This window comes from Indicator indicator, chromosome 13 (genome assembly GCF_027791375.1).
Source record: "Indicator indicator isolate 239-I01 chromosome 13, UM_Iind_1.1, whole genome shotgun sequence".
Taxonomy (NCBI): domain Eukaryota; kingdom Metazoa; phylum Chordata; class Aves; order Piciformes; family Indicatoridae; genus Indicator; species Indicator indicator.
In genome coordinates this window covers 9,443,493-9,470,301 of record NC_072022.1, presented here as the reverse complement: position 1 = coordinate 9,470,301, position 26,809 = coordinate 9,443,493, and the positions used below count along the sequence as shown (strand labels likewise).

General features: G+C 51.6%; 1 protein-coding gene across 3 annotated transcripts; it reads left to right on the top strand.

Annotated features, from left to right (window-relative positions):
- Positions 1-2,488: 2,488 nt before the first annotated feature.
- MFSD1 (major facilitator superfamily domain containing 1) lies at positions 2,489-24,997 on the top strand. Of its 3 annotated transcripts, XM_054385681.1 has the most exons (17): positions 2,489-2,544; positions 2,639-2,691; positions 3,377-3,489; positions 3,874-3,916; positions 4,936-5,003; positions 6,565-6,673; positions 7,700-7,802; positions 9,595-9,693; positions 10,479-10,590; positions 12,312-12,368; positions 13,628-13,784; positions 15,042-15,139; positions 16,228-16,340; positions 17,617-17,664; positions 18,919-18,979; positions 22,588-22,702; positions 24,816-24,997. In XM_054385681.1, exons 1-17 carry the CDS (start codon positions 2,526-2,528, stop codon positions 24,873-24,875), a joined length of 1,428 nt encoding a protein of 475 aa, XP_054241656.1. In that variant the 5' UTR covers positions 2,489-2,525; the 3' UTR covers positions 24,876-24,997. The 3 variants fall into 3 exon arrangements, with proteins under 3 accessions (XP_054241656.1, XP_054241658.1, XP_054241657.1); XM_054385683.1 differs by lacking the exons at positions 22,588-22,702; positions 24,816-24,997 and adding an exon at positions 21,243-21,320 and having other exon boundaries at positions 18,919-18,958; XM_054385682.1 differs by lacking the exons at positions 22,588-22,702; positions 24,816-24,997 and having other exon boundaries at positions 3,377-3,420; positions 18,919-18,997.
- The last annotated feature ends 1,812 nt before the right edge of the window (positions 24,998-26,809 follow it).

Sequence of the window (26,809 nt, the reverse complement as noted above, 5' to 3'; positions counted from 1 at the left end):
GGATTTCCTGCCACAATTCTCCTTTGGCACACAGAGATCAGTTAACAGACACTTACTGAGTGAAAACCAAGTGTTTCAGCTGAGTTCTCAGCACATGAGCTACAAGCAGCATGTTTTGTCACCATGTTTTGGCTTTCTTGAAGTGTTTCTGCTCAAATTCATGACAGAGGAGCTGGAAAGTGAGCAAACCTCAACACTCTTGGTTCTACCTGCAATGCTGGGCACAAAGCTGGCTTGACAACCACACCCAAAGAGTGGCTGTCAATGGCTCCATGTCCAGGTGGAGGCCAGTGACAAGTGGAGTCCCTCAGGGAATCAGTCCTGGGACCAGGCTTGCTTAACATCTTTGTTGGTGCCATGGACAGAGGCACTGAGGCTCCCTCAGCACCAAGCTGTGTGGTGCAGCTGACAGCTGGAGGGAAGGGATCCTTCCAGAGGGACCTGGACAGGCTGCAGAGGTGAGCACAAGCCAACCTCAGGAGGTTCAACAAGACCAAGTGCAAGGTCCTGCAGCTGGGTCAGGGCAATCCCAGGCACTGATATAGGCTGGGCAGGGACTGGTTGGAGAGCAGCCCTGAGGAGAGGGACTTGGGGTGCTGGGGGATGAGAAGCTCAGCAGGAGCCAGCAGTGAGCACTTGCAGCCCAGAGAGCCAAGCAGAGCCTGGGCTGCATCAGGAGAAGTGTGGGCAGCAGGGCCAGGGAGGGGATTCTCCCCCTCTGCTCCACTCTGTGAGACCACACCTGGAGCTCTGTGTCCAGTGCTGGAGCCTCTGTTCCAGGAAGGATCTGGAGGTGCTGGAAGGTGTCCAGAGAAGGGCCATGAGGATGAGCAGAGGGATGGAGCTGCTCTGCTCTGGAGACAGCCTGAGAGAGTTGGGGTTGTGCAGTCTGGAGAGGAGAAGGCTCCCAGGAGACCTTCTTGTGGCCTTCCAGGACCTGAAGGGGGCTCCAAGAAAGATGGGGAGGGATTTTTGAGGGTGTCAGGGAGTGATAGGACTGGGGGGAATGGAGCAAAACTAGAAGTGGGGAGATTCAGATTGGATGTTAGGAAGAAGTTCTTCCCCATGAGAGTGGTGAGAGACTGGCAGAGGTTGCCCAGGGAGGTGGTGGAAGCCTCATGCCTGGAGGTTTTTGCAGCCAGGCTGGATGTGGCTGTGAGCAACCTGCTGTAGTGTGAGGTGTCCCTGTCCATGGCAGGGGGGTTGGGACTGGCTGAGCCTTGAGGTCCCTTCCAAACCTGACAATTCTGTGACTATGATTTTAATCACCAATGCCCTCATCAGGTCAGCTTAGGGGTCTTCAAGGATTTTTTTTTTTTTTTTGCCACTATTCCATTTTTTATTTAATCCAGAAGCCTCATTAGTTGTAGTGTCTTATACTTGGGATTTTACACCTCGTTTGAGTGACCTCCTCCTTTCTCCCAGATGTGGAAGGTTTGAGGGAAGCCTGTCTGGCAGAATGGCATTGGGCAGAGTGGAAAGCTGTCTGGAGGAAAAGGAGCTGGGGGCTGTTGTTTGACAACCAGCTGAAGATGAACCAATGTGTGCACAGGTGGCCTAGAAGGTCCCCAGTATCCCAGCCTGGATCAGTAATGGAAGAAGGAGCAGGGCAGGGATTGTTCCCTGCCACACACCCTGAATCCTGGGTGCAGTTTAGGGACCCTTACTACAAGAAGGACATTGAGGGTTTAGTGGTCATGAGGTCTTGGGTGACAGGTTGGATTTTGATGATCCTTGAGGTCTTTTACAACCTTTGTGATTCTGTGAGGGCTGGAGCAGGTCCACAGAAGGGGAACAAAGCTGGGGAAGGGCTGGTGAGGAGCAGCTGAGGGAGCTGGGGGTGTTCAGCCTGGAGGACGCTGAGGGGAGACCTCCTGGGTCTCTGCAACTTCCTGAAAAGAGGCTGGAGCCAGGTGGGGATAGGAGTCTTCTCCCAAAGAACAAGTGACAGAATGCGATGCAGCGGCTGCAAGTTGCCCCAAAGGAGGTTTAGGTTGGGCATGAGGAACAATTTCTTCCCCAAAAGGGTTGTGAAGGCCTGGCCCAGGCTGCCCAGGGCAGTGGTGGAGTCCCCATCCCTGGAGGGGATTCAAAGCCGTGGAGGTGTGGTGCTGAGGGCTATAGTTTGGTGGTGAGCTGGCAGGGCTGGGGTAAGGCTGGACTCGGTTTCAGGTCGGGAAGTCCCTCCTGAAAGGCCTTCCCTACGCACACAGCTCCCGGGGCTGCCCCGGGAGCGGCGGTCCGCGGGGCAGGGACGGGCTGCTCGCGTGGCGGTCACGCGGGGCAGGGGGCGGTTCACGTGACGTGGGTCGGTCACGCGGGGCAGGGGGCGGTTCACGTGACGTGGGGCGGTCAGGGACGCGGCGGCCATGGCGGAGGAGCAGCGCGCGCTGCTGGGCGCCGCCGCGGCCGGGAGCGGGCATGGCGGCAGCTCCTCGGAATGCAGCCCTCCGGGGCCCCTTCGCAGCCTGCCCGCCCTCTGCGACCCGCGCCGCCTGCCGCACCGCCTCATCGTCCTCACCCTCATGTGTTTCCTGGGCTTCGGTGGGTGCCGGGGGCGGCCGGGGCGCGCCGCGGTCTGGGCGGGAACGGCGGGGCGCCGGCGGCAGAGCTCTGAGGCTTTCCCTTCTCCTTGCAGGCAGCTACTTCTGCTACGACAACCCGGCGGCGCTCCAAACGCAGGTGCAGCGGGTGAGTAGCTGCTCGCTGCTGCCGGGGTGGGAGTGGGCTTAGGGAGAGCCACAGGTTGCAGTGGGTCGGAAGGGAGCTCAGAGGGCATCGCGGCCAATCCCCCCTGCAGGCAGCAGGGACACCTCCAGCCAGAGCAGGCTGCTGAGGGCTGCTCTGAGGTCTTGAATGTCCAAAGGGATGAGGCCTCAGCCATCTCCCTGGGCAGCCTGTTCCAGTGTCTCCCCACTCTCACTGTGCAGAACTTCTCCTGATGTCCAGCCTAACTCTGCCCGGCTCCAGTTCCAAACCACTGTCCCTCGTCCTGTCCCCACAGCCCCTTCTGAACAGTCCCTCCCCAGCCTGCCTGCAGGCCCCCTTCAGGTACTGAAATGTAGTTAAGAGAGCTCACTGGAGCCTTCTCTTCTCCTGACTGAACAACCCCAATTCTTTCAGCCTGGCTTTATGGCAGAGGTTCCCCAGCCCTCTGATCATCTTCGTGGCCTCCTCTGGACCTGCCCCAGCAGGACTGTGTCCTTCTATTGGGGGCCTCATATCTGGAGATTGTACTCCAAGTGAGGTCTCAGCAGAGCAGAGTTTAGGGAAGTGTGGGCAGTTTCCAGGTCAGAAAGTGTCCTTGTGTGTAAGAAGTGCCTGTAATTACCTGAGAACTGATTACTCTTTTTAATCCCTCCCTTCCATTACATAGGACATGAAGATGAACACAGCCCAGTTCATGACACTTTATGCCTGGTATTCCTGGCCCAACGTGGTCCTCTGCTTCTTTGGAGGCTTTCTGATAGACAGAGTGTTTGGGATACGGTAGGTGTGATGGTGGTGGTGCTCCCTTCAACCCCTGGGGGACTTCATGTTCTGTTGAGTGCCCCTCACAACAGGCTTAAGGTGCCACTGAGGCATAGGCTGTTGTCACTGAAAGTTTCTTCCAGTTAGAATAAGATTTAAATTACTTTTGTTTAATAGGATCTAGCAGTTTCCAGGTAGATAAAGGAACTTCTTTCCCTGTATAGCTTAAATAAAACCAGAATTGCCAGCCTTTACTACCTTTTAACAAGGAAGTTTTCAAGCTGTAGTATTTACTACAGAGCCCTTAGCCTCCCCTTGTTTCCTTGCTGTACCTCTAAAGCAGCCCTTTCTAAAAAGGGAAAGGTTCTGTCTCTGAAGTAAGTGATTTTATTTCTCTTACAGGTTGGGCACAATAATATTCAGCATCTTTGTTTGTGTTGGCCAGGTAAGTGCAAAGGGGAGAGTGAAGGGGAGGGTGTGTCTGAAGCTTCTCTGCTTTGAGGTGGGGAGAGAAGCTCAGGTGGCTTCTCACATCATAGTGATTGCTTCAGGTGGGAGTGGGCAGGTGAAGGGAACTCAGATGGGAGGACTGTGAGTTATATTGGGGTGGTTGGGAGTGGATGAGGCACCAGGGAACAGAGGGAGCTTCCTCTTCCCTGCTCTGGCCCAGAGAAGCTCTAGCTGAAGTTCTGGGTCCAGTTCTGGGCTCCCCAGTTCAAGAGAGACAGGGAAGGTTGCAAAGCTGCTGAGGGGCCTGGAGGAGCTCTGTGAGGAGCAAAGGCTGAGAGCCCTGGAGAAGAGCAGCCCCAGAGGGCATCTGAGCAATGCTCAGCAAGAGCTGAAGGAGCTGTGGGGGGCAAGAGGCTGGGGCCAAACTCTGCTCAGTGGTGCCCAGGGACAGGCCAAGGGGCACAAAGTGGAATCCAGGAGGTTCCATCTGAAGAGGAGGAGAAAGTTGTTTGGTGTGAGGGTGCTGTAGGCCTGGAGCAGGCTGCCCAGAGAGGTTGTGGAGTCTCCTTGTGTGGAGAGCTTCCAACCCCCCCTGGGCATTGTGCTGCTGGGCAAGCTGCTGTGGGTGCCCTGCTGGAGCAGGGGGTTGGACTGGGTGAGCTCCAGAGGTCCCTTCTAACTCCCACCATGCTGGGATGCTGTCATGAGTGAAATAGAAATGGAAAGGAACCAAAATCTTTTACCTGTGGGATGTAGGTGCATTTGGGTAGGGCCTGATGGTAAAGGTAGAGCATGACTTGAGTCTCTGGAGTACAGTTTCAAGGTGAGCTGAGTTGGGTGTTCTGTACCTAAAAGGATGATGGATAAGGCAGAAAGCTAAGAGTAGGAAGCAGGTGTGAAGTACTTACTCAAGTCTGGGAAGGGGAAAGTACTTTTGTTTCAATTTGGGGATGGTTCTGGTTTGCTCCATACTTCAAATACCACATTTGTTTTCCTTAAATGTTTCCCTGGCAGGTGATTTTTGCTTTGGGAGCACTGTTTAATGCTTTCTGGCTGATGGATGCAGGTAGATTCATATTTGGGTAAGTGAAGAAGAGGACAGTGTGTGCTTTCTGAGGGCTTTCTGTGTCCTAGGAAACTGCTGCCATGTTTGCACTTGGAGCTAAAATTGTTGCAGTTTGAGCCCTCTTAAGATGAGGCAGTCACATTCTCAGTCTAATTTAGTTAGCAAACAAGAAGCCAGGACTGTGCAGCTCTTGCTGAACTCAGAAATCACAGAATGTCAGGGGCTGGAAGGGACCTCCAAAGCTCAACCAGTCCAACTCCCCTGCCAGAGCAGGAGCACCTAGAGCAGGTCACACAGGAACACAGCCAGGTGGGGTTTGAATATCCCCAGAGAGGGAGACTCCACAACCCCCCTGGGCAGCCTGTTGCAGGGCTCTGTCACCCTCACAGGGAAAAAACTTTTCCTGCTGTTTCCATGGAACTTCCTGTGCCTCAGCTTCCACCACTGCCCCTTGTGCTGGCATTGGGCATCACCCAGCAGAGCCTGGCTCCAGCCTCTGGGCACTCCCCCTGCACATCTTTAGCACCAGCAATGAGGTCACCTCTCAGGCTCCTCCTCTCCAAGCTCCAGAGCCCTCAGCTCCCTCAGGCTCTCCTCATAAGGAAGATGTTCCACTGCTTTCATCATTTTTTGTGGCTCTGTGCTGGACTCTGTCAAGCAGTTCCCTGAGGTCTTTCCTGAACTGAGGGGCCCAGAGCTGGATGCAATACTCCAGAAATGATGAAACTACCCAAATAAAGATGTAGTGGGGCTGGGTTACTTCCTCATTTTCTCCTAATCCTTTCTTCCTCAGTCAAAAGAGTTCTTGGCACCAACAAATAGAAGAGGGTGGCAAGAAATGAAAGCAGAAGTCAGCTGAAACAGCAAATTCTGTGTGCCACAGCATGAAAAATGTTAGAAAATCTGCCTGACTGCAAAGGTGTTCATAGAATGGTTTAGGTTGGAAGGAACCTTCAAGACCATCCAGTTCCAACCCCCTGCCATGGGCAGGACACCTCCCACCAGCTCAGCTTGCTGAAGGCCTCATCCTGCCTTGACCTTGAACACCTCCAGGGAGGGGGCATCCACAACCTCCCTGGGGAACCTGCTCCAGTGTCTCCCCACCCACACTCTAAAGAAATGTCTTCCTAATATCTAGATGATAATTCTTCCTAATGTAGCGGGTTGTGTGAAGTTCAGATCCCAGGTGAGATCCCTGCTTTTGGCTTTTGTTTGGGTCAGGTGCTCTCCCCCTCAGCTTTTTAGGAGAGAAATGACAAGCTGCTGCCTATGGTTTAATGTTTGTAAGTGACCCAAAGTGATTCCAGTCATTCCTAGACTGCTTAGGGCACTGCAACTCTCTACTAAATTGGCTTTAAAACCTACATTCCCTATTATTTATGCACTAAATCTACCAGCAGGCAGATAAATTCCTCTGAAATACTCTCATCATGGTATTGCCAGCAATTCCTGGGCTGCTGCTTGATGTAATTCATACAGTTCCTGGCTTCTCCTGGTGTAATTAACCTGATTTGTGGTTTGTGGGTTTTTTTGTTTTGTTTTTTTTTTTTTTTTTGTACCCTTATTTCTCTTTGCAGAATAGGTGGAGAGTCCTTGGCAGTGGCACAGAACACCTATGCAGTCAGTTGGTTTAAAGGCAAGGAGTTAAATCTTGTGTTTGGATTACAGCTGAGCATGGCCAGGATTGTAAGTAAAACTCATTGTAAAGCTCTTGTAGAGCTCTTGGAGCTTTCATTCATCAGTCTGAAGGTGTGTGGCTTGTCTTGGCAGTGAGGCAGGTGGGAAGCAGCATTTCTAATGCTCCTCAGGGTCTCCCAGTTAAAAATGGATGTGAAATGTCATAGAATGGCTCAGGCTGGAAGGGATCTCAGAGATACCTGCTCCAACCTCCCTGCTGTGGGCAGGGACATCTCTCAACAGTCTCTCAACTAGACTTGGCTGATAATCCAAGGGCTGGAGCAGCTCTGCTGTGAGGCCAGGCTGAGGGAGCTGGGGGTGTTCAGCCTGGAGAGGAGAAGGCTCCAGGGGGACCTCAGAGCTGCCTGCCAGGACCTGAAGGGGTCCTGCAGGAAGGCTGCAGAGAGACTTTTGCTGAGGGGATCTAGAGACAGGCCAAGGGGCAATGGTTTGAAGCTGAGGCAGAGCAGGGTTAGAGTGGAGCTGAGGAAGAAGTTGTTGAGCAGGAGGTGGTGAGACTCTGGCACAGGCTGCCCAGGGAGGCTGTGGCTGCCTCCTTGCTGGGAGTGTTGAAGGCCAGGCTGGATGAGACCTTGAGCAGCTGAGTGTAGTTGAGTCTCTGTCCATGGCAGAGAGGTTGGAGCAGGTATCTCTGAGATCCCTTCCAGCCTGAGCCATTCTATGACATTTCACATCCATTTTTAACTGGGAGTCCCTGAGGAGCATTAGAAATGCTGCTTCCCACCTGCCTCACTGCCAAGACAAGCCACACACCTTCAGACTGATGAATGAAAGCTGCAATCTCTGTAGAAGATTTCAGTTTGTGGGGCTATTTCCTTCTTCTTGTGGTTCATTTCTTCCACACACTGACCAAAGTAGCAGGGAATAGTTTCATCAGTCCTGTTGGTGGTTTATGTTCCCTGGGAGCATCTTTCCTGCCTGTTTTAACCACTGCTCCACAAGCAGTCTGCCTAACACTCATTTTCAGCTCACCTGATGGTGAGACTATTCCTCACATGCTGCTTCTCTGCCTAGGGGAGCACAGTCAACATGAACATCATGGCATGGATCTACTCCAGAGTTCAAGATCTTGTGGGCTATGCTGGTCCCAGTACTCTTGGGCTGACTCTCATGATAGGTCAGTAATGCTGTGGGTTGCTGCCACTTGCTGCTGTAGGCTTCTGGATCTGCAGAGTGTGCTGAAGTGTTAATTGTTATGGAGGATGAATATAGGGAGAATGATGAAGAGCAGCTGAAGGAGCTGGGGATGGTTAGTGTGAAACAGAGGAGGCTGAGGGAGACCTCATGGCTGTCTACAGCTACCTGAAAGGAGGTTGTGGAGAGGCTGCTGCTGGTCTCTTCTCACAGGGAATTAGTGATAGAACAAGAGGGAATGGCCTCAGGCTGTGGCTGGGTAGGTTTAGACTGGACATGAGGAAGAAATTTTTCCCAGCAAGAGTGGTCAGGCCTTGGAAAGTGCTGCCCAGGGGAGGTGGTGGAGTCCCCAAGCCTGGCTGTGTTTCAAGGTGGTTTGGATGTGGTGCTTGGGGCTATGGTTTAGGGGTGAGCCTTGCAGAGTAGGGTTCTGGGTTGGACTTAGGATCACAGGATGTTAGGGGTTGGAAGGGACCTTCAAAAATCATCAAGTCCAGCCCCCCTGTCAGAGCAGGACCATAGAATCCAGCACAGGTCACACAGGAACACATCCAGATGGGGCTGGAAATTCTCCAGAGAAGGAGACTCCACAACCTCTCTGGGCAGCTTGTGCCAAGGCTCTGGAACCCTCCCAGTGAAGAAGTTCCTGCTCATGGTGAGGTGGAACCTCCTGTGCTGTGGTTTCTATCCATTGCTCCTTGTCCTATCCCAGGGTGCAACAGAGCAGAGCCTGTCCCCTCCCTCTTGACACTCAGCCCTCAGATACTTATAAACATTTGTTAAATCCCCTCTCAGTCTTCTCTTCTCCAGACTAAAAGAGATAATGCTGATGAGGCTCTTTCCCAACCTGAGTGCTTCTGTGATTTATTTCTTCCTGATTTGAAGGTTGGATGAAGATATTTGAGAGCAGTAAGAGAGGTTCACACACTGCTTGTCAGTGCCCAATGTTCTTGTGCAGGGTGTGTGATGAATGCAGCTGATGAGGGGAGGCCTTAGAGAAGCCTTCCAGGATTAAAAGTGGGCTACAGGAGAGCTGGAGAGGGAATGTTGAGCAAGGCATGGAGTGCCAGAGCCAGGGGTGATGGCTTCAAACAGGAAGAAGCTGGGTTGAGATTGGACATTAGGAAGAAATTCTTCCCCATGATTTGGTGAGGCTCTGGAACAGGTTGCCCAGGGAGTTGTGGATGCCTCAGCCCTGGCTCTGTTGAAAGCCAGATTGGATGAGGCCTTGAGCAACCTGGGCTAGTTGAAGATGTCCCTGCTCATAGCAGGGGAAGTTGAATCAAGATGATCTTTAGGGTCCCTTCCAACCCAAACTGCTCTGATTTTTGTGGTGTATTTTATGGGGAAGAAACCTTCAGCATGCTTTGAATAAAGGACAGGCTTGGCAGGTTCCCTGAGGGGTGTCATGTCCAAGGTATTGAAAAGTGACATTTCAGCCACCTTTGGGCCCTTCAGAGCTGTGGGTCTTGAGGCCCTGATGTGCTGCTAATGAGGCCCAGGTTTTGTTGCTGTTCTTAGGACAAGGAGCTGAGTGGGAGTGATGATAATGCTTTAAGTGAAAGCAGTGTTTGTGCTCCAGTGCCAGTCTCCTCTGGCAGGCTTCAGCATTCACACCTTTGAGCTGTGCAGCTGTGGAGTCTCAGGCATGAGCCAAGCTGGGGCTAAACTTAGGTTTTTAGTAGGTGTGTGAAGTTTGACTGTGCCAGCTGTGCCCTAAAGCCAAACTGCTGCTTCAGTCACCAGCTCAGGATGTCACCTTGGCTTCTTTGCAGGTGGTGTCACATGCCTCTTTTCACTCTCCTGTGCATTAATCCTGGCTTACCTGGACAGGAGAGCAGAGAAGCTGCTCTGTAAAGAGCAAGGGAAAACAGGTGAGTGGTGGGGGGGGGTGTTGGGTACCTCAGGTTTTGCTTTGGAGCATCCCCAGTCCCACTGGGCAGGTTTGGGACTCTAAGGAATTGGGTGGTTGCTGCTTAACATCTTTCCCACAGTCAGACCTTTGCTCCTCTTTTCTTAGGTCATTTTTACATCAGTAGGAAGCTTTGATAGTTTTAAGCACCACTTTCCAGGCAGACCACCATCTGCTTGATTTATAAAGCATCTGGAGAGGCTCCCAGTTCACACCAGGTTGATCTCTGCCATTGCCACTGGTACTTTTTTGGTTGGGATTGGGTTTCTTTTGGTCTCCTTTAATAGGTGTGCAAAACCCTGCAGCTTTTCTCCCTCACCTTGTGGTGCTTTCAGATTTCTCTGTGGGGGTGGAGAATTTAGACCAGGTAAATACAAACAAATGAAACTTAAGATCCAAGAGCTTATAAGAGGGAGGCTTCAGCCATGGTTTTTGCTGGCTGGTTAAACATCTCCTGGCACAAAGTGGATTGTATTTAATTCTGCTGCATAAGACTTGAAGAGACTTAAGAGAGCTTGGACATCCAGCTTGATGTGGGGGTGAGACAATTTGTTGTTGGCTTTGGCAGTGTTGATTTAGGGCTTGGATGTTCTTCAGCAGCTCTCCCTGTGTAAACTTCAAACAAGACAGTGGCAGGGAGTGGTGCTTTAGCAGGGACTTGGGATCACCTGGGTGTTTATTCAGTGTGGGTGAGTTCCAGGTGTGCTTCTGTTGCCTCAGACAATCTTCTCTCTTGCTCCACTCCAGGTGAAGTGATTAAGCTAACAGATGTGAAGGACTTCTCTCTGTCCTTGTGGCTTATATTTGTCATCTGTGTCTGTTACTATGCAGCAGTCTTTCCTTTCATTGGACTTGGAAAGTAAGTGGTTGTCAACTTCTGTAGCTCTTCCCCTTGAATTTGCTTAGGATTGTCATAGGATTGTTTTGGTTGGAAGATCATCCAGTCCAACCCTCAACCCAACACCACCATGGCCACTAAACCCTGTCCCCAGTGCCATGGCCACACAGCTCTTGAACACCTCCAGGGATGGGGACTCCACCACCTCCCTGGGCAGCCTGTGCCAGTGCCTGACCACCCTTTCCAAAAAGAAAATTTTCCTAATCTGCAACCTCACCCTCCCCTGGCACAGTTTCAGGCCATTTCTTCTCATCCTGTCAGTTGTAACTTGGGAGAAAAGGCCAACCCTCACCTCACCCCAGTCTCCTTCCAGGTAGCTGTAGAGAGCAATGAGCTCTCCCCTCAGCCTCCTTTTCTCCACACTAAACACCCCCAGCTCCCTCAGCTGCTCATCCCCAGCCCTGTTCCCCAGACCCTTCCCCAGCTTTGTTGCCCTTCTCTGGACCTACTCCAGCCCTCAATGTTCTTCTTGGCATGAGGAGCCAAGAACTGACCCCAGGATTTGAGGTGTGGCCTCCCCAGTGCCCAGTGCAGGGGGACAGCAGTGTTTGTAACTCTGCTTACAAAGGGTGAGGTGCAGGCTAGTGCCAGGACTCCCAGACAGCTACAGATCCACTGCTCTGCCAGCAGGTCCCTCTCTGTGCTGTGGTTTGTTCATGTCTTGGGCATTTTGGGAGATGATTCTCTCCCTCTGCTTGCCTGTGGTGAGACCTCAGCTGGAGTTGCTGTGGCCATCTCTGGAGTCCTCAGCACAGACAGGGACCTGTTGGAGCAGGGCCAGAGGAGGCCACAGCAATGCTGGCAGGGCTGGAAGCCCTCTGCTGGGAGGCCAGGCTGAGAGAGTTGAGGTTGTGCAGCCTGGAGAGGAGAAGGCTCCAAGGAGAGCTTCTGGTGGCCTTGCAGTGCTAAAAGGAGCTGAGCAGGAAGCTGGGGACAGACTTCTGAGCAGGGTCTGTTGGGACAGGACAAGGGGGGATGGTTTGAACTGAAAGAGGGAGATTTAGATGGAGAGAAGGGAGAAATGTTTTTAAGATGAGGGTGGTGAGAGCCTGGCTGAGGTTGCCCAGAGAGGTGGGAGATGCCCCATGGCTGGAACCATCTCAGGTGAGGTTGTTTGGGGGCTCTGAGCAACCTGCTCTAGCTGCAGCTGTCCCTGCTGGCTGAATATACTTGGAATTAGAAACAGATCTCTTGAGCTCAATGCAGGTTCTGTGCTGAGGTGGAAAAGACTGAAGTGACTTGGAGAGACCTCCCAGTCAGGAATGCAGCAACCTCTGTTTTTGCTTATCCAAGTTGTCTCTTTGGTCTCTTAGAGTCTGCTCAGTGCCAGTATCTCCTGGTTGGCTTATAGGTTGGTTACAGACCTGGGATGTTTATCCCAAGGTGCAATTTTAAACAGTCCTTAGAGGGTGGAGTCTGATAAGAAGCTCTTAAAACTCCTTCTGAATGAAGCTCTGTGATGGGGTCTTTGTCAAAGCTACATTTAGAAGGCTTCCTGTGAAATCCTTGTGCCCACCCCCTTCTTGTGTCCTTGCCTAGTGCCCACCCCCTTCTTGTGTCCTTGCCTAGTGCCCACCCCCTTCTTGTGTCCTTGCCTGGCTCAGTTTTTCTTTCACCTCATCAAATCTGCATCGTGGCAAATCTTTTATTTTTTTCTCTCTTTTTTTTTTTTTTTCCTTCAGGGTTTTCTTTATTGAGAAATTCAAATTCTCCCCTCAAGAAGCAAGTGCAATTAACAGGTATGTTGTGCTTGACACTCAACTCTGTGTTCTAGGGGTGGGGTTTCTCTCTCTGGGCTCTGGCCATGTGGGAGGAGGTTGTGGGTTTTGCTGTGGCAGGTGGTGACTTGAATTTAAGAAGCCAGAATTCAGATGGCCCAAGGAATAACTGGGAGCTGTGGGTGCTTGTTGAAATAGAAATGTCTCAGGGGTTCACACTGAGGAATCAGAAAGACAAAGCTCTGCTGGCAGGGTGTTGCTCTGGTACTTGGTGGGTGTCTGAGGGGCAGAAGCAGGTAATGAAGTAACTTTGCTTAGTTCTGAGAGGAATTTGTGATGTGGCACACAACCAAAGCAACAAAACCCAATGACATGGCTGGAAGATGGAATGGATTGAAGCTTCAGGAGGGCAGATTGAGACTGGAGATGAGGAAGAAATTCTATCCAGTGAGGGTGGGGAGTCACTGGAACAAGTTGCCCAGGGAGGTTGTGGCTGTCCCCTCCTTGGAAGTGTTCAAGGCCAGGTTGGATGAGGCCTTGAGCAACCTGGGCTGGTGGGAGGTGTCCCTGCCCATGGCAGAGGTTTGGAACTGAGTGTTCTTTGAAGGTCCCTTCCAACCCAACCCATTCTGTGAATCTATGAACCTTAAGGCTGGGAAATGAGGCAGAGTTTGATTTGCTGAAGAACAGAGAGTGAGAAGTTACATCACCTCCATCCTCTCTCTGGGGCTGTGCTGTGTTAAACTGGGATGAGAGGGAAAAAGATATCCTAGAAGGGCCAGACCTACACACAGCACCTTCTGCTGAAATGGAATGTTTCATGGATTCACAGAATGGTTTGGGTTGGAAGGGACCTTCAAGATCATCCAGTTCCAGTCCCCTGCCATGGGCAGGGACACCTCCCACCAGCCCAGCTTGCTCAAGGCCTCATCCAGCCTGGCCTTGAACACCTCCAGGGAGGAGGCATCCACAGCCTCCCTGGGCAACCTGTGCCAGTGTCTCCCCACCCTCACTGTCAAGAATTTCTTCCTACTCTCCAGTCTCAACCTGCCCTCTTCCAGCTCAAAGCCATTGGCCCTCATCCTGTCACTCCCAGCCCTTGTTTTCACATCCTCAAACATTTGGGATTTCCAGTTTCTGGGATCAGGGGAGTTTTTTTGTGTCTTTTTTCTGTTCTCACAGGTAAGGAGGGTGGTGGTGGTGTTTCATCTGGAGACACTTGGCTTGTGCAGCTGTCCCTGGCTAGATAGAGTTCAGTCCTTGTTTTGATTCTCTTGCAGCATTGTCTATATCATCTCAGCACCCATGTCCCCAGTCTTTGGATTGTTGGTGGATAAAGTTGGCAGGAATATCATCTGGGTTTCATGTGCTGTGGTGACCACACTTGCCTCTCATATCATGTTGGCTTTTACCTTCTGGAACCCTTGGATAGCAATGGTAATGAACTCTCTGAGCCTTAGAGCTTGAAGATGAGCAAAACATTCAGCATCAGCTCCTTTTCTTGCTCTACAGAACTTACCCCCAGTGTTTTCTGACAGGTTAGGTAGTTCTCAAAACCTATTTTGCTCTCCATGCTTTCAAGAAAGGATCTGCAGGGTTGGAAACTAAAGGTTGATGAAAGCAAACAGTGCATAAACCCAAACAGAACTGATGGGAGCTTCTGTTGTGGCCTGAAAAGAGCACCTCAGGGTTTGGTGTTTCATGCAGGGAGGCAGTTCATGAGTGTTTTCATGGAATCACAGGGTGTTTTGGGCTGGAAGGGACTTTGAAAGGTCATCCAGTCCAACCACCCTGCAGTGAGCTGCAACTAAAGCAACTTCATCAGTTTTGAGGTGGAAAAAAAATTGGCTGCTGCTGTCTGTAGTAGTAATTAGGGCCTGGAGCATCTCTGTGAGGAGCAAAGGCTGAGAGCCCTGGGGCTGAGAGCCTGCAGAAGAGCAGCCCCAGAGGGGAGCTGAGCAATGCTCAGCAAGAGACAAAGGAGCTGTGGGGGGCAAGAGGCTGGGGCCAGACTCTGCTCAGTGGTGCCCAGGGACAGGACAAGGGGCAATGGGCACAAAGTGGAACCCAGGAGGTTCCATCTGAAGAGGAGGAGAAAGTTGTTTGGTGTGAGGGTGCTGGAGGCCTGGAGCAGGCTGCCCAGAGAGGTTGTGGAGTCTCCTTGTGTGGAGAGCTTCCAACCCCCCCTGGGCATTGTGCTGCTGGGCAAGCTGCTGTGGGTGCCCTGCTTGACCAGGGGGTTGGACTGGGTGAGCTCCAGAGGTCCCTTCTAACTCCCACCATGCTGGGATGCTGTCATGAGTGAAATAGAAATGGAAAGGAACCAAAATCTTTTACCTGTTGGGTGTAGATGCATTTGGGTGGGGCCTGATGATAAGGGGGGAGCATGACTTGAGGCTCTAGAGTACAGTTTCAGGGTGGGCAGGGGGTTGGACTGGGTGAGCTCCAGAGGTGCTTCATGCTTTGCTTCTTGCTCTAAGCTCTTGACTCAGTGCTAGTTAGGTAGGGTTCAGTTTGTGGGTCCCTCCTGGCAAAGCTCTCTCCTTTCAATGTGACTGTTTGCCTAGAGGGATAATACTGGAACTCTTCTTCTTCTCCTCTTTTGGCTGAAGGGAAACCCAGCATGTTCATTATCTTTGCTTTAAAGTCTTAATAGTCCTCATCTAACATCTGTTTCCTTGTTCTTATTTCCAGTGTTTGCTAGGAGTGGCCTACTCATTGCTGGCCTGTGCCCTGTGGCCCATGGTGGCCTATGTTGTTCCAGAACACCAGCTGGGAACTGCTTATGGCTTGTAAGTACTGAGGCCTGTCTCTGCTGCTCTACAGTGTCCCTCTCTTGATACTGCTGAGCTGCTGAAGCAGCTCTGACTTGGCTTGATGGGCTGAGGCTCCACAAGGCTGGGTGCTGGGTTCTGCACTTGGGTCTCAACAGCCTCATGAAGGCTCCAGGACTTGGGGCAGAGTGGCTGGGAACTGCCTGGTAGAAAAGGACTTGGGAGGGTTGGTCAGCAGCAATTGGAGACAAGCCAGGAGTGTGCCCAGGTGGCCAAGATCCCACTGGATCAGCAACAGTGTGGCCTGCCGGAGTGGGGCAGGGATGGTCACCCTGGACTGGGCACTGCTGAGGCCACAGCTTGAATCCTGGGGTCAGTTTTGGGCTCTTTGTGCCAAGAAGGACATTGAGGGCTGGAGCAGGTCCAGAGAAGAGCAACAAACTGGGGAAGGGTCTGGAGGACAGAGCTGGGGAGGAGCAGCTGGGGGTGTTCAGCCTGGAGAAGAGGAGGCTGAGGGAAGACCTTCTGGCTCTCTGCAGCTCCCTGAAAGGAGGCTGGAGCCAGGTGGGGCTTGGGCTCTCCTCCCAGACCGCAAGTGACAGGATGAGAACTAAATGGCCTGAGGTTGCCCCAGGGGAGGTTATGATTGAATATGGGGAAAATTTCTTTTCCTTGAGGGTTGTGAAGGCCTGGCCCAGGCTGCCCAGGGCAGTGGTGGAGTCCCTGGAGGGGTTTCAGTGCCATGTAGATGTGGTGCTGAGGGCCATGGTTTGGTGTTGAGCTGGCACTGCTGGGCTAAGGGATGGACTCCATGCCCTTAAAGGTCTCTCCCAACCTAACTGACTCCATGATTCCAGGAGGGGAGTGGTTGCTAATGCTTCCCAGCTGAGTCTGTCAGGGGTGTGCTGTGGTTGCAGGATGTGTGCGTGGTCAAACACATGCTGGTGGTAGATGCACAGAAACCTCTGGAGAATGATGGAGTCAGCACTCAGCCACAGGTCAGAAGAAAGAGGGAGAAGTCCATCTCAGTGTCTGCTGAGTGCCACTGCTGCTGTTTTGTTTCCAAGCCCTTTTGTCCCCTGTCTAACCCTTGGTGTCTCTGGCAGCATGCAGTCCATCCAGAACCTTGGCCTGGCCATCATTGCTATAGCAGCTGGGATGATTCTGGACACCAGTGGCTACTTGTTTCTTGAAGTCTTCTTCAGTGCTTGTGTTTGTTGTGAGTATTCAAAAGAGACTTCAGATGGCTTCTGGCCATCCAGGAGGCTTTATAAAGCTTCCCCCCCCACCACCCCTTTACTGTTTCCTGTCAGACAGTAGCAATTTTCTGCAGTTAGAGGTTTGAGCTGGTTGAAAGTCACCCAGACCTGGTGAGGTGATGCTCACCAGTGAGGGAATGCTTTGCTGGGTGGAGAACTGGCTGGCCCCAAAGAGTGGTGGTGGATGGAGTTAACTCCAGTTGGGGGCTGGCCACCAGTGGTGTTCTCCAGGGCTCAGCACTGGAGCCACTTCTCCTTAATAATCTTCAGTGATGATCTGGGTGAGGGGATTGAGGCACCCTCAGTGAGTCTGCAGGTCACACCAAGCTGGGTGGGAGTGTTGAGCTGCTGGAGGGTAGGGAGGATCTCCAGAGGCTGGTTTGAGGGGCTGAGGTTTAAGAAGGCTGAGTGCTGCATCCTGCCCCTAGGTCACAACAGCCCCATGAAAGCGTCAGGACTGGGTGGAGCTTCAGAAAGCTTCAGAGTGGCTGGAAACTGCCTGGTGGAAAAGGAGCTGTGGGTGCTGGCTGACAGCAGCTGAAGGTGAGCCAGGAGCCTGCCCAGGTGGCCAAGAAGGCCACCAGCATCCTGGCCTGGATCGGCAATGGTGTGGCCAGCAAGAGCAGGGCAGGGATTGTCCCCCTGGACTGGGCACTGGTGAGGCCATACCTTGAGTCCTGGGTTCATTTTTGGGGCCCTCATTTCAAGAAGGACATTGAGGGGTTGAAGTGGGTCCAGAGAGGGGCAAGGAAGCTGGAACAGGGCTGGTGAGGAGCAGCTGAGGGACCTGGGATTGTTCAGCCTGGAGGAAGGAAGGCTGAGGGGAGACCTTCTGGCTCCCTACAGCTCCCTGAAAGGAGGCTGGGTTTGGGTGGGGGTTGGTCTCTCCTCTCAGGTTACAAGGAACAAGTGACAGGATGAGAGGAAACAGCTTCAGGTTGCTCCAGGCAAGGTTTAGGTTGGACAGTTTCTTCCCCAGAAGGGTTGTGAAGGCCTGGCCCAGGCTGCCCAAGGCCAGGGTGGAGTCCCCATCCCTGGAGGGCTGACAAGTAAAACTAAAATCACCTTCTGCAGTTCACAGTGGAACTTCCCAGAGCAATGAAGAGATGCTCCAGGCCCAAAGCTCCCCTCAGGCACAGCCTCTGTGAAGAAGCTTAGTTGTTGGTTGTGTTCAAGCTGTTCTTCTGTCCTTGTATTGTCAGCTAAAATTGTTGCCTTTTTCCCCCCTCTTTCCAGTGTCACTAATAGCTGTGGTCATGCTGTATTTTGTGAATCACCTCACAGGTAAGGGTTTTCAGCTGCCCTTCATGTCTTTTCATCATCATTCTTGAAACTATCAAACTGAATTGATTAGGAGTGGTTAATGAAGGTGTAGCTCTCAGGCCCAGGAGCAGCTCTTCACCACTGTTGCTTGACAGAAAACTGCCTCAGGCTTGAGAGCTTAGTTTGGGTCCTGATGTTGCTTGCTCAGGTGTTTATGAACATGTTTGCTCTTCCTTTTGACCTTACTTTCTACTTTGGTAGAAGATTCAAAGCCAGGTTGGATGAGATTGAACAAGGCTAAGGGCAGGGTTCTACACTTTGGCCACAACAACCCCAAGCAGTGCTACAGGCTGGGGACAGAGTGGCTGGAGAGCAGCCAGGCAGAGAGGGACCTGGGGGTGCTGGGTGACAGCAGCTGAACAGGAGCCAGCAGTGTGCCCAGGTGGCCAAGAGAGCCAATGGCATCCTGGCCTGGATCAGGAATAGTGTGGCCAGCAGGACAAGGGAGGTTATTCTGCCCTGTGCTCAGCTCTGGTCAGGACACACCTTGAGTGCTGTGTCCAGTTCTGGGCTCCTCAATTCAAGAGAGATATTGAGATGCTGGAATGTGTCCAGAGAAGGGCAGCAAGGCTGGGGAGGGGTCTGGAGCACAGCCCTGTGAGGAGAGGCTGAGGGAGCTGGGGGTGTTCAGCCTGGAGAAGAGGAGGCTCAGGGCAGACCTCATTGCTGTCTACAACTACCTGAAGGGAGGTTGTAGCCAGGTGGGGGTTGGGCTCTTCTCCCAGGCACCCAGTGACAGAAGGAGAGGACACAGTCTCAAGGTGTGGCAGGGGAGGTCTAGGCTGGATGTTAGGAGGAAGTTCTTCACAGAGAGGGTGATTGCCCATTGGGATGTGCTGCCCAGGGAGGTGGTGGAGTCACCATCCCTGGAGGTGTTCAAGAGAAGCCTGGATGAGGCACTTAGTGCCATGGTCTGGTTGATTGGATAGGGCTGGGGGATAGGTTGGACTGGATGGTCTTGGGGGTCTCTTCCAAGCTGGTTGATTCTATGATTCTAAGCCTTGAGCTACCTGGGCTGGTGGGAGGTGTCCCTGCCCATGGCAGGGGGGTTGGAACTGGATGACCTTTAAGGTCCCTTCCAACCCCAAACCATTCTATGAATCAATTTCACTTGTCAGGTGCTCTGAGAACTTCTGCAGTGAGCTGTGGCAAAGAAATTATACCCACAAAAGACCAATTGCTGAGGTTTCAGAGTGTCTGTTCCTTCTGTTGCAGGTGGTGATCTCAACTGGTCTGCAAAGAAAAGGGAAAAGGTGCAAAAAGTTGCTGCAGCTGAGTAAGTACAAAGCAAACCCCAGAGCAGTGTCCTTGTGGAGCTGAAGGAGTGAAGTAGAGATCTGTCTGCAGTCAGCCTCTTGGAGCTCTGCACTTTGTGTTGGGTTTTGTTTTCTTTCTCCCCAGCCAGTGGCAGGATTCCATTTTGCTGCCTCCTGTGAATGATAATGAGATGCAGCAGCAATTAACCAGGTGTCTTTTCCTGGCACTCCTCCTTCCTGTTTTGTTTTCTTTCCCTTGGCTGCCAATTGAGTGGAACTGAAATGTGGTTTAAATGTTGTATTGGTTTGGGTTTTTTTTAACTTCAGTGTGTTCCATTGCTCTGGTGAGGACCAGACCCAGGCAGCAGCAAACATTTGCTGGCTTTGATGTCAGGGAATAGCAGGGACTGAATTCTTTTAGTGTCCTGCAAAGCTGCATCTCCTTCCAGAAGAAGCTCCATTCCAGTCCTGTCCCCTTCACTTTCAGCTTGCTCCTCTTAGAGAATTATTTTGTTTGGAAAACATCTTTAAGGTTGAATTCAACCATTAACCCTACACAGCCAGGTCACCACTAAACCATGTTCCTCAGCACCACATCTCCACCACTTCTGTCCCTCTAGGGATGGGAACTCCACCACTGCCCTGGGAAGCCTGGGCCAGGCCTTGATAACCCTTTCTGTGAGGAAATTATTCCTCATGTCCAACCTAAACCTGCCCTGGGGCAACTTGAGGCCATTTCCTCTTGTCCTATCCCTTTTATCTTGGGAGAAGAGACCAACCTGAAGTCTCAGTTCAATTTGCCTCTGCAAACTATGGCTTCATTCTAAAGTGTGGCACTGATTGAAACTCAGTTTGTGGTCAGATCTGTGTCAGAAATCATAGAATGGGTTGGGTTGGAAAGGGCCTTAAAGGTCATCAGTTCCAAACCTCTGCCATGGGCAGGGACACCTCCCACTAGCCCAGCTTGCTCAAGGCCTCATCCAACCTGGCCTTGGAACACCTCTAGGGACATCCACAGCCTCCCTGGGCAACCTGTTCCAGTGTCTTCCTCCCCCTCACTGGAAAGAATTTCTTCTACTTTCCAGTCTAAATCTACCCAAATGTTGAAAACAATGAAAAGTTTCCATTTTTTAGGAAGAAAATAGAGCAGGGGTGTTTCACTAAAGTAGAATTAACTTCCTTTAAAAGGAAATGGAGCATTTGAGGGTGGGTGAATGGCAGAAATTGTTAAAGTAAGCAACTTTGGACAGTTTGCCTAATTAAGCTAACTTTATTCTGTGGGAGACTTGTGTGTCCTGCTTTCCTCTCTCTAGAAAATAAGGACAGTGATGCTCTTCAGAATAACTTCAATTGTCTTCCTTGTTCTTGCCTAAATATTGCTGATGTGTCAGTCCCAGCATGGTGAGGGCTGGAAGGGACCTCTGGAGCTCACCCAGTCCAACCCCTGCTCCAGCAGGGCACCCACAGCAGCTTGCCCAGCAGCACAATGCCCAGGGGGGGTTGGAAGCTCTCCACACAAGGAGACTCCACAACCTCTCTGGGCAGCCTGCTCCAGGCCTCCAGCACCCTCACACCAAACAAATTTCTCCTCCTCTTCACATGGAACCTCCTGGGTTCCACTTTGTGCCCACTGCCCCTTGGCCTGTCCCTGGGCACCACTGAGCAGAGTCTGGCCCCAGCCTCTTGCCCCCCACAGCTCCTTTAGCTCTTGCTGAGCATTGCTCAGCTCCCCTCTGGGGCTGTTAGGTTAGGGACTCTCAATGATCTTTAGGTCTTTTCCAACCAGGTGAGTCTATGACTCTGTGAATATTGTTCTGTATTTTTAGACAGATCTCTTTTGGGGTTATTTTGTAAGATAGCAGTGGGAGCAGAGCAGCTTAGATGTGATGGTCAGAATCAGGTCTTAAAACACCTTTGCAATATTCACAGAATCCCATCATGGTGTGGCTGGAAGGGACCTCTGGAGCTCACCCAGTCCAACCCCCTGCTCCAGCAGGGCACCCACAGCAGCTTGCCCAGCAGCACAATGCCCAGGGGGGGTTGGAAGCTCTCCACACAAGGAGACTCCACAACCTCTCTCTCCAGCCTGCTCCAGGCCTCCAGCACCCTCACACCAAAGGAGCTTCTCCTCCTTTTCAGATGGAGAACCTCCTGGGTTCCACTTTGTGCCCACTGCCCCTTGTCCTGTTGGTTTGTGCTGGGGGTGGGTACAGACCAGTGTCATCAGTAATTTTCTTTATTTTTTTTATTGTAATGTGTTTTTCAGACAAGACATTTGAATAGCAAAATCTCCCATCCAGAAGTGGGGCAGCATTTGATCAGCAGCATGGCAACCTGAAGAATGAGAGAGTGTGGTTGTTGTTTGGTCACTCTGCACTCTAGCCCTTTGGAAAAGAAACTTCCACCCTGGTGTGGGGCTTGATAGGGACTGGTTAAATCTGGTGCTTTCTCACCCAGCTTTCACTGATGCTAAATCCCTTCCTCCTTTGCACAAGAGTGGGTTTGAGAACCATAGAATGCTTTGGGTTGGAAGGGACCTTCAAGATCATCCAGTTCCAACCCCTTGCCATGGGCAGGGACACCTTCCCCCAGCCCAGGTTGCTCAAGGCCTCATCCAACCTGGCCTCCAGGCTTGGAGCCTCCAGAACTGCTGTGGGAGCTGGGGCAGTTCTGTCCCTAGGGCCTTGGGCTGCCTGATCCATGCCAGCACCTGAAGAAAAAGGCCCTGCCGTGAACAAAAGAGCTCACAGCTGAGCAATTTCCACACCTCAGGGCTGGGGAAGGCTCCCTGGCCCCACTGGACCCTCTCCCAGCTTCCCCTTTCAGCCTGTGGGTGGCTGCAGCTGAGGAGCTCTGCCTGGTGTTTAGGCTCTGTCACTGCAGAGGGCACTGCAGCCCCAGCCAAAAACATTCCCTCTTCAGCTGAGGAGGAGGGAGAAGTGCCTGAGCTGCACTTGAAAAGACTTCTTGCTGGGGCTGGAGGTATTATCCTGATGGCTTTTAGTGGCCTGTAGCAAAGCTCTTTGTCTTGCAGAGCAAGAAATGGGTCACTGGTACTGCTTCTGCCACTGCCTTAACACAAAGCACTGTCTTAAACCAAGTGTATGTAGAGCTTTCTGTGGGGTCTGTTTGTCTTTCACAGCAAGAGCTGCGAAAGCTCTGCTCAAACATTGACTCTTGGGTGGGAGACTGTTAATCCTGAGGCTGCTCAGCAGCCTTTATTTGCATTTTTGATGATTTTTTTTGTTGATTGTCTTTTTGGGTCTTGTAACCTTTTTTTTTTTTTTTTTCTTTTTCTAAAGAAGGGAAAAGCTTGTTTTAATAAAGGCTATCACACAACCTGTCACCAGAGCTCACTGAGCACCTTGTAATCTGTGCACATCAAGAAGGTTTCTCTTTCTACCCAACCTTTAAATAAAAGGAAACTGCAGCAAACAGCCTCTCTCTTTATTTTTCTTTTCACACACCTCTCTCTTGAATCTGAGGGCCAGAGACTCCCCTCCTGACCTCAGCAGCATTTTCTGGTGGTTAAAAATCCCCCCCTAAGCCCACCAGGATAAAAGTTGCTTGAGTTTGTGCACACCCTTGGTGTGCAAATTGATCTTTAACCCCCCATTTTCTTTTCCAGAGCAGAAGAACAAGAGAGGCTCAGACGTCAAACTGAAGATGACTTGGCTAAATTGCAGCCAAAAGCTGATGACTTTAGTTTCAGGAATAAATACCTCTCCAAACTAGGAGCTCAGGTATTAGTAACAAAGTTAGGTGGGGGGTGGGGGGGGTGTCTGTGTGTGTGAGGGGTGGGCAGGGGGGTTAGTATCTTGCTAGAGCAATGAGATGTTTGTTTGACTTGGCTCCTTGTTCTCAAGCAGCAGCACAGCATCTCCTTAAAGCTGCTAAATGGCTGCTTGGCCTCAGAAATGGGTTTTCACCAGTGGTAATTCCAAAGCCTCCTGAAGAAAAGGAAGCTGCCTTCCTGGCTGCAGAACCAAATCAGTTGAGGAGCAAGCTTCTGCTGAGGCATGCTGGTTTCATTTTGTGGGGTGGTTTGGGGTTTTTTTTTTGGTTTGCTTTTTATTTTTTTCAGCTACCAGATACTTGCTCATCTTAATTTATCACCAGTGGCATCAACAGTGGCTGAAATTGCATGGGGGAGTTTGGAAGGGACCTCTGGAGATCAGCCAGTCCACAGCACCCACAGCAGCTTGCCCAGGATCACAGTGGCCTGGGGGGGTTGGAAGGTCTCCACACAAGGAGACTCCACAACCTCTCTGGGCAGCCTGCTCCAGGCCTCCAGCACCCTCACACCAAACAACTTTCTCCTCCTCTTCAGATGGAACCTCCTGGGTTCCAGTTTGTGCTCATTGCCCCTTGGCCTGTCCCTGGGCACCACTGAGCAGAGTCTGGCCCCAGCCTTTTACACCCCACAGCTTCTTCAGCTCTTGTTGAGCATTGCTCAGCTCCCCTCTGGGGCTGCTCTTCTGCAGGCTCTCAGCCCCAGGGCTCTCAGCCTTTGCTCCTCACAGAGCTGTCCCTGATTACTGCTACAAAGAGCAGCAACCAATTCTTTTCCCCTGCCAAGAGTCTGGCCCCATTGAAGTCTGTTGCTGTGTCCCTGAGAGCTGGGACTGGGTTCTTTTTGAGTGTTGTTTGATCAAACATGGAGGCATCAGGTACCTGCTGCTGGGACCCCCCCAAGTTCTAGGACACTGGCTCTGTCCCCACTGCACAGCAGTACGTGGGCTTGCTGAGTTAGCTGTGCAAGAATGGTGGTGGATGTGCCACTGCCAGCTGGCAGCCAGGCACTAGTGGTGTCCCCCAGGGGTCAGTGCTGGGCCCCATCCTGTTCAATATCTTTATTGATGATCCAGATGAGGAGATAGAGTTTACCATCAGTGAGTTTGCAGAGGACACCAAGCTGGGGGCAGGAGTTGATGTCTTAGAGGGTAGGAGGACTCTACAGAGGGACCTTGCCAGGCTGGACAGATGGACAGGGTCCAAGGGTGTGAAATTTAGCACATCTAACTGCCGCATTTTACACGTTGGCCACAACAACCCCAAGCAGTGCTACAGGCTGGAGACAGAGTGGCTGGAGAGCAGCCAGGCAGAGAGGGACCTGGGGGTGCTGGGTGACAGCAGCTGAACAGGAGCCAGCAGTGTGCCCAGGTGGCCAAGAAGGCCAATGGCATCCTGGCCTGGGTCAGGAGTAGTGTGGCCAGCAGGAGCAGGGAAGTCATCCTGCCCTGTGCTCAGCTCTGGTCAGGCCACACCTTGAGTGCTGTGTCCAGTTCTGGGCTCCTCAGTTCAAGAAAGATGTTGAGGTACTGGAAGGTGTCCAGAGAAGGGCAGCAAGGCTGGGGAGGGCTCTGGAGCACAGCCCTGTGAGGAGAGGCTGAGGGAGCTGGGGGTGTTTAGCCTGGAGAAGAGGAGGCTCAGGGCAGACCTCATTGCTGTCTACAACTACCTGAAGGGAGGTTGTAGCCAGGTGGGGGTTGGGCTCTGCTCCCAGGCACCCAGTGACAGAAGCAGAGGACACAGTCTCAAGCTGTGCCAGGGGAAGATGTTAGGAAGAAAATCAAAGCCAGAGAGATTGGCCACTGGGATGTACTGCCCGGGGAGGTGGTGGAGTCACCTTCCCTGGAAGTGTTTCAAAAGAGACTGGCTGAGGCCCTTGGTGCCATGGTTGAGTTGATTGGATGGTGCTGGGTGATAGGTTGGACTGGGTGATCTCCAAGGTCTTTTCCAACCTGATTAATTCTGTGATTCTTGGAATGCAAGTTGAGTTGAGGAGCAAAGCCTGTTCTGAATCATGACTGTTAACATTTTATACCTCTTCTGTTCTTTTTCTCTCCCCCCCAGCTACCAGATAATTACTCATCCTATTTCTCAACAATGGCACACAGAAGCGTGCTGAAGTAGCATGGGGGAAGGAAGCTCCTGGGCCACAAAACCTTTGTTCCTGGTATTGACAGCATCCAGCAGAACCATGCACTGCACTTTTCTGCAAGCCTAAATCTTTTTTTTTTTTTTTTTCATCACTTGGCTTAAATTCCCCCTCATACCCCATGGGTTAACAACACAGATCCCAAGGGAGAGCCATCTGGCTGTTTGTTTGAAGCCAGGAGCTTTGTGCTGCTGCATTCTCCTGTTGCTCAGAAATGCTCAGTGAGTGGCTTGAGTCAAGAGCTGAGAATGATCTCCTCTCTCCACACAAGGAGGTCTGAAAGCTTCACTTCAGGCATCAAATCCCTGTGAAATGAGCCTGGGTGGAGCTTTGGGTTAGGCAGCCTCGAGTTGGGCAGCTCTGCTGCCACGTTGGAAGTTGGGAAGGTGGTTTAACTTTTTTTTTCTTATTATAGGAAAAAATGTGAAGAAAAGAAAGTCTTTGGTCCAAGCAAATATTCCAGAGGCAACTGAAGTTCTGTAGTTTCAGTGTTCCCAGTTCAAGAAGTGCTAGCCCTGGAATTTTACTACTAGGACACAGATCCTAGCAGTAAGCCTCCTGTAAGTCCTGATTCAGGTGAAAAAGGGGAGTTGTGTTTAAGAGGTGGTGACTAAAAAGTGTGAAGAGAGCTGAGGGCAGGCAAGTGGTAACTAGAAGTTATGAGCTGAGGGCAGGCAAGTGGTGACTAAAAATGATGAAGGCAAGCAAAGGGAGCTGAGGGCAAGTAAAGGGATTTGAGGCATGCAGAAGGAGTTAAATGCAGGCAGGGAGCTGAGGGGAAGGCTAAGGGAGCTGAAGGTGGGCAAAAGGGAGTTAAATGCAGGCAAGGAGTTGAGGGCAGGCAGAGGGAACTGAGGGCAAGCAAAAGGAGCTGAGGGCTGGGAAGGGGATTTGAGGTATGCAAAAGGAGTTAAATGCAGGCAGGGAGCTGAGGGCAGCAAAAGGGAGCTGATGGGAAGGCTAAGGGAGCTGAGGGTGGGCCAAAGGAGTTGAAGGCAAGCAAAGGGAGGTGAGGGTGGGGAAGAGCTGAGGATGAGCACTGAAGTTTTGGCTTTCAAGTAGAGAAATGTTCAATTTCATGATGAAACTTCCTGGCTTCTCTCCCATTGTTTGAGTGGAAGGCTGGCTGCTGAGTAGCTGCTGAACTCCCTTCAGAGTACAGTTTTCTTTGTTCAGATTAATGTGAAAGGGTCAATTAGGTAATGGGACACATGAGTTCCAAATCAACCTGAATTCAAAAGGTAAGAGGCCTTTTACATCTGTAGGTAGAGGAGAAGGCCACTGAGCTTTCCTAAGTTGACTTAAGGAGTGCTTGTGACCCATAAAGGATTTTGAGAAGTGACTTCCCTGTGGGAAAAGTGGTTAGTTGTAATAAAAAATGTTCCATTTAGAGCTGTAGAAGGATGAATTCTTCCTTGGCCCATGGTAGTTTAAGCAGACCTGCCCCTTGTGGTCTTAGGGAGGGTTTCTTAAAGATACTTCTCTGTGGAGATTTCTTTTTTCCTCCTGGAAGACTGAAGTATGGGTTAGAAAAGACCTTTTGAGTTCCTCAAGTCCAACCATCAGCCCAACACCACCATGGCCTCTAAACCATGTCCCTGGGTGCTGTGTCTTGCACATTGTTTGAAGATCTGCAGGGATGGTGACTCCACTGCCTCCCTGGGCAGCCTCTTCCAATGCCTGACCACTTGTTCTGGTTAAAAGAGACCTCTCAGATCATGAAGTCCAAGCATTACCCCAGCACTGCCAGGTTGGAAGAGACCTTGAGGAGCATAGAATTGTCAGGGTTGGGAGGGACCTCAAGGCTCAGCCAGTTCCAACCCCCCTGCCATGGGCAGGGACACCTCACACTACAGCAGGTTGCTCACAGCCACATCCAGCCTGGCTGCAAAATCCTCCAGGCATGAGG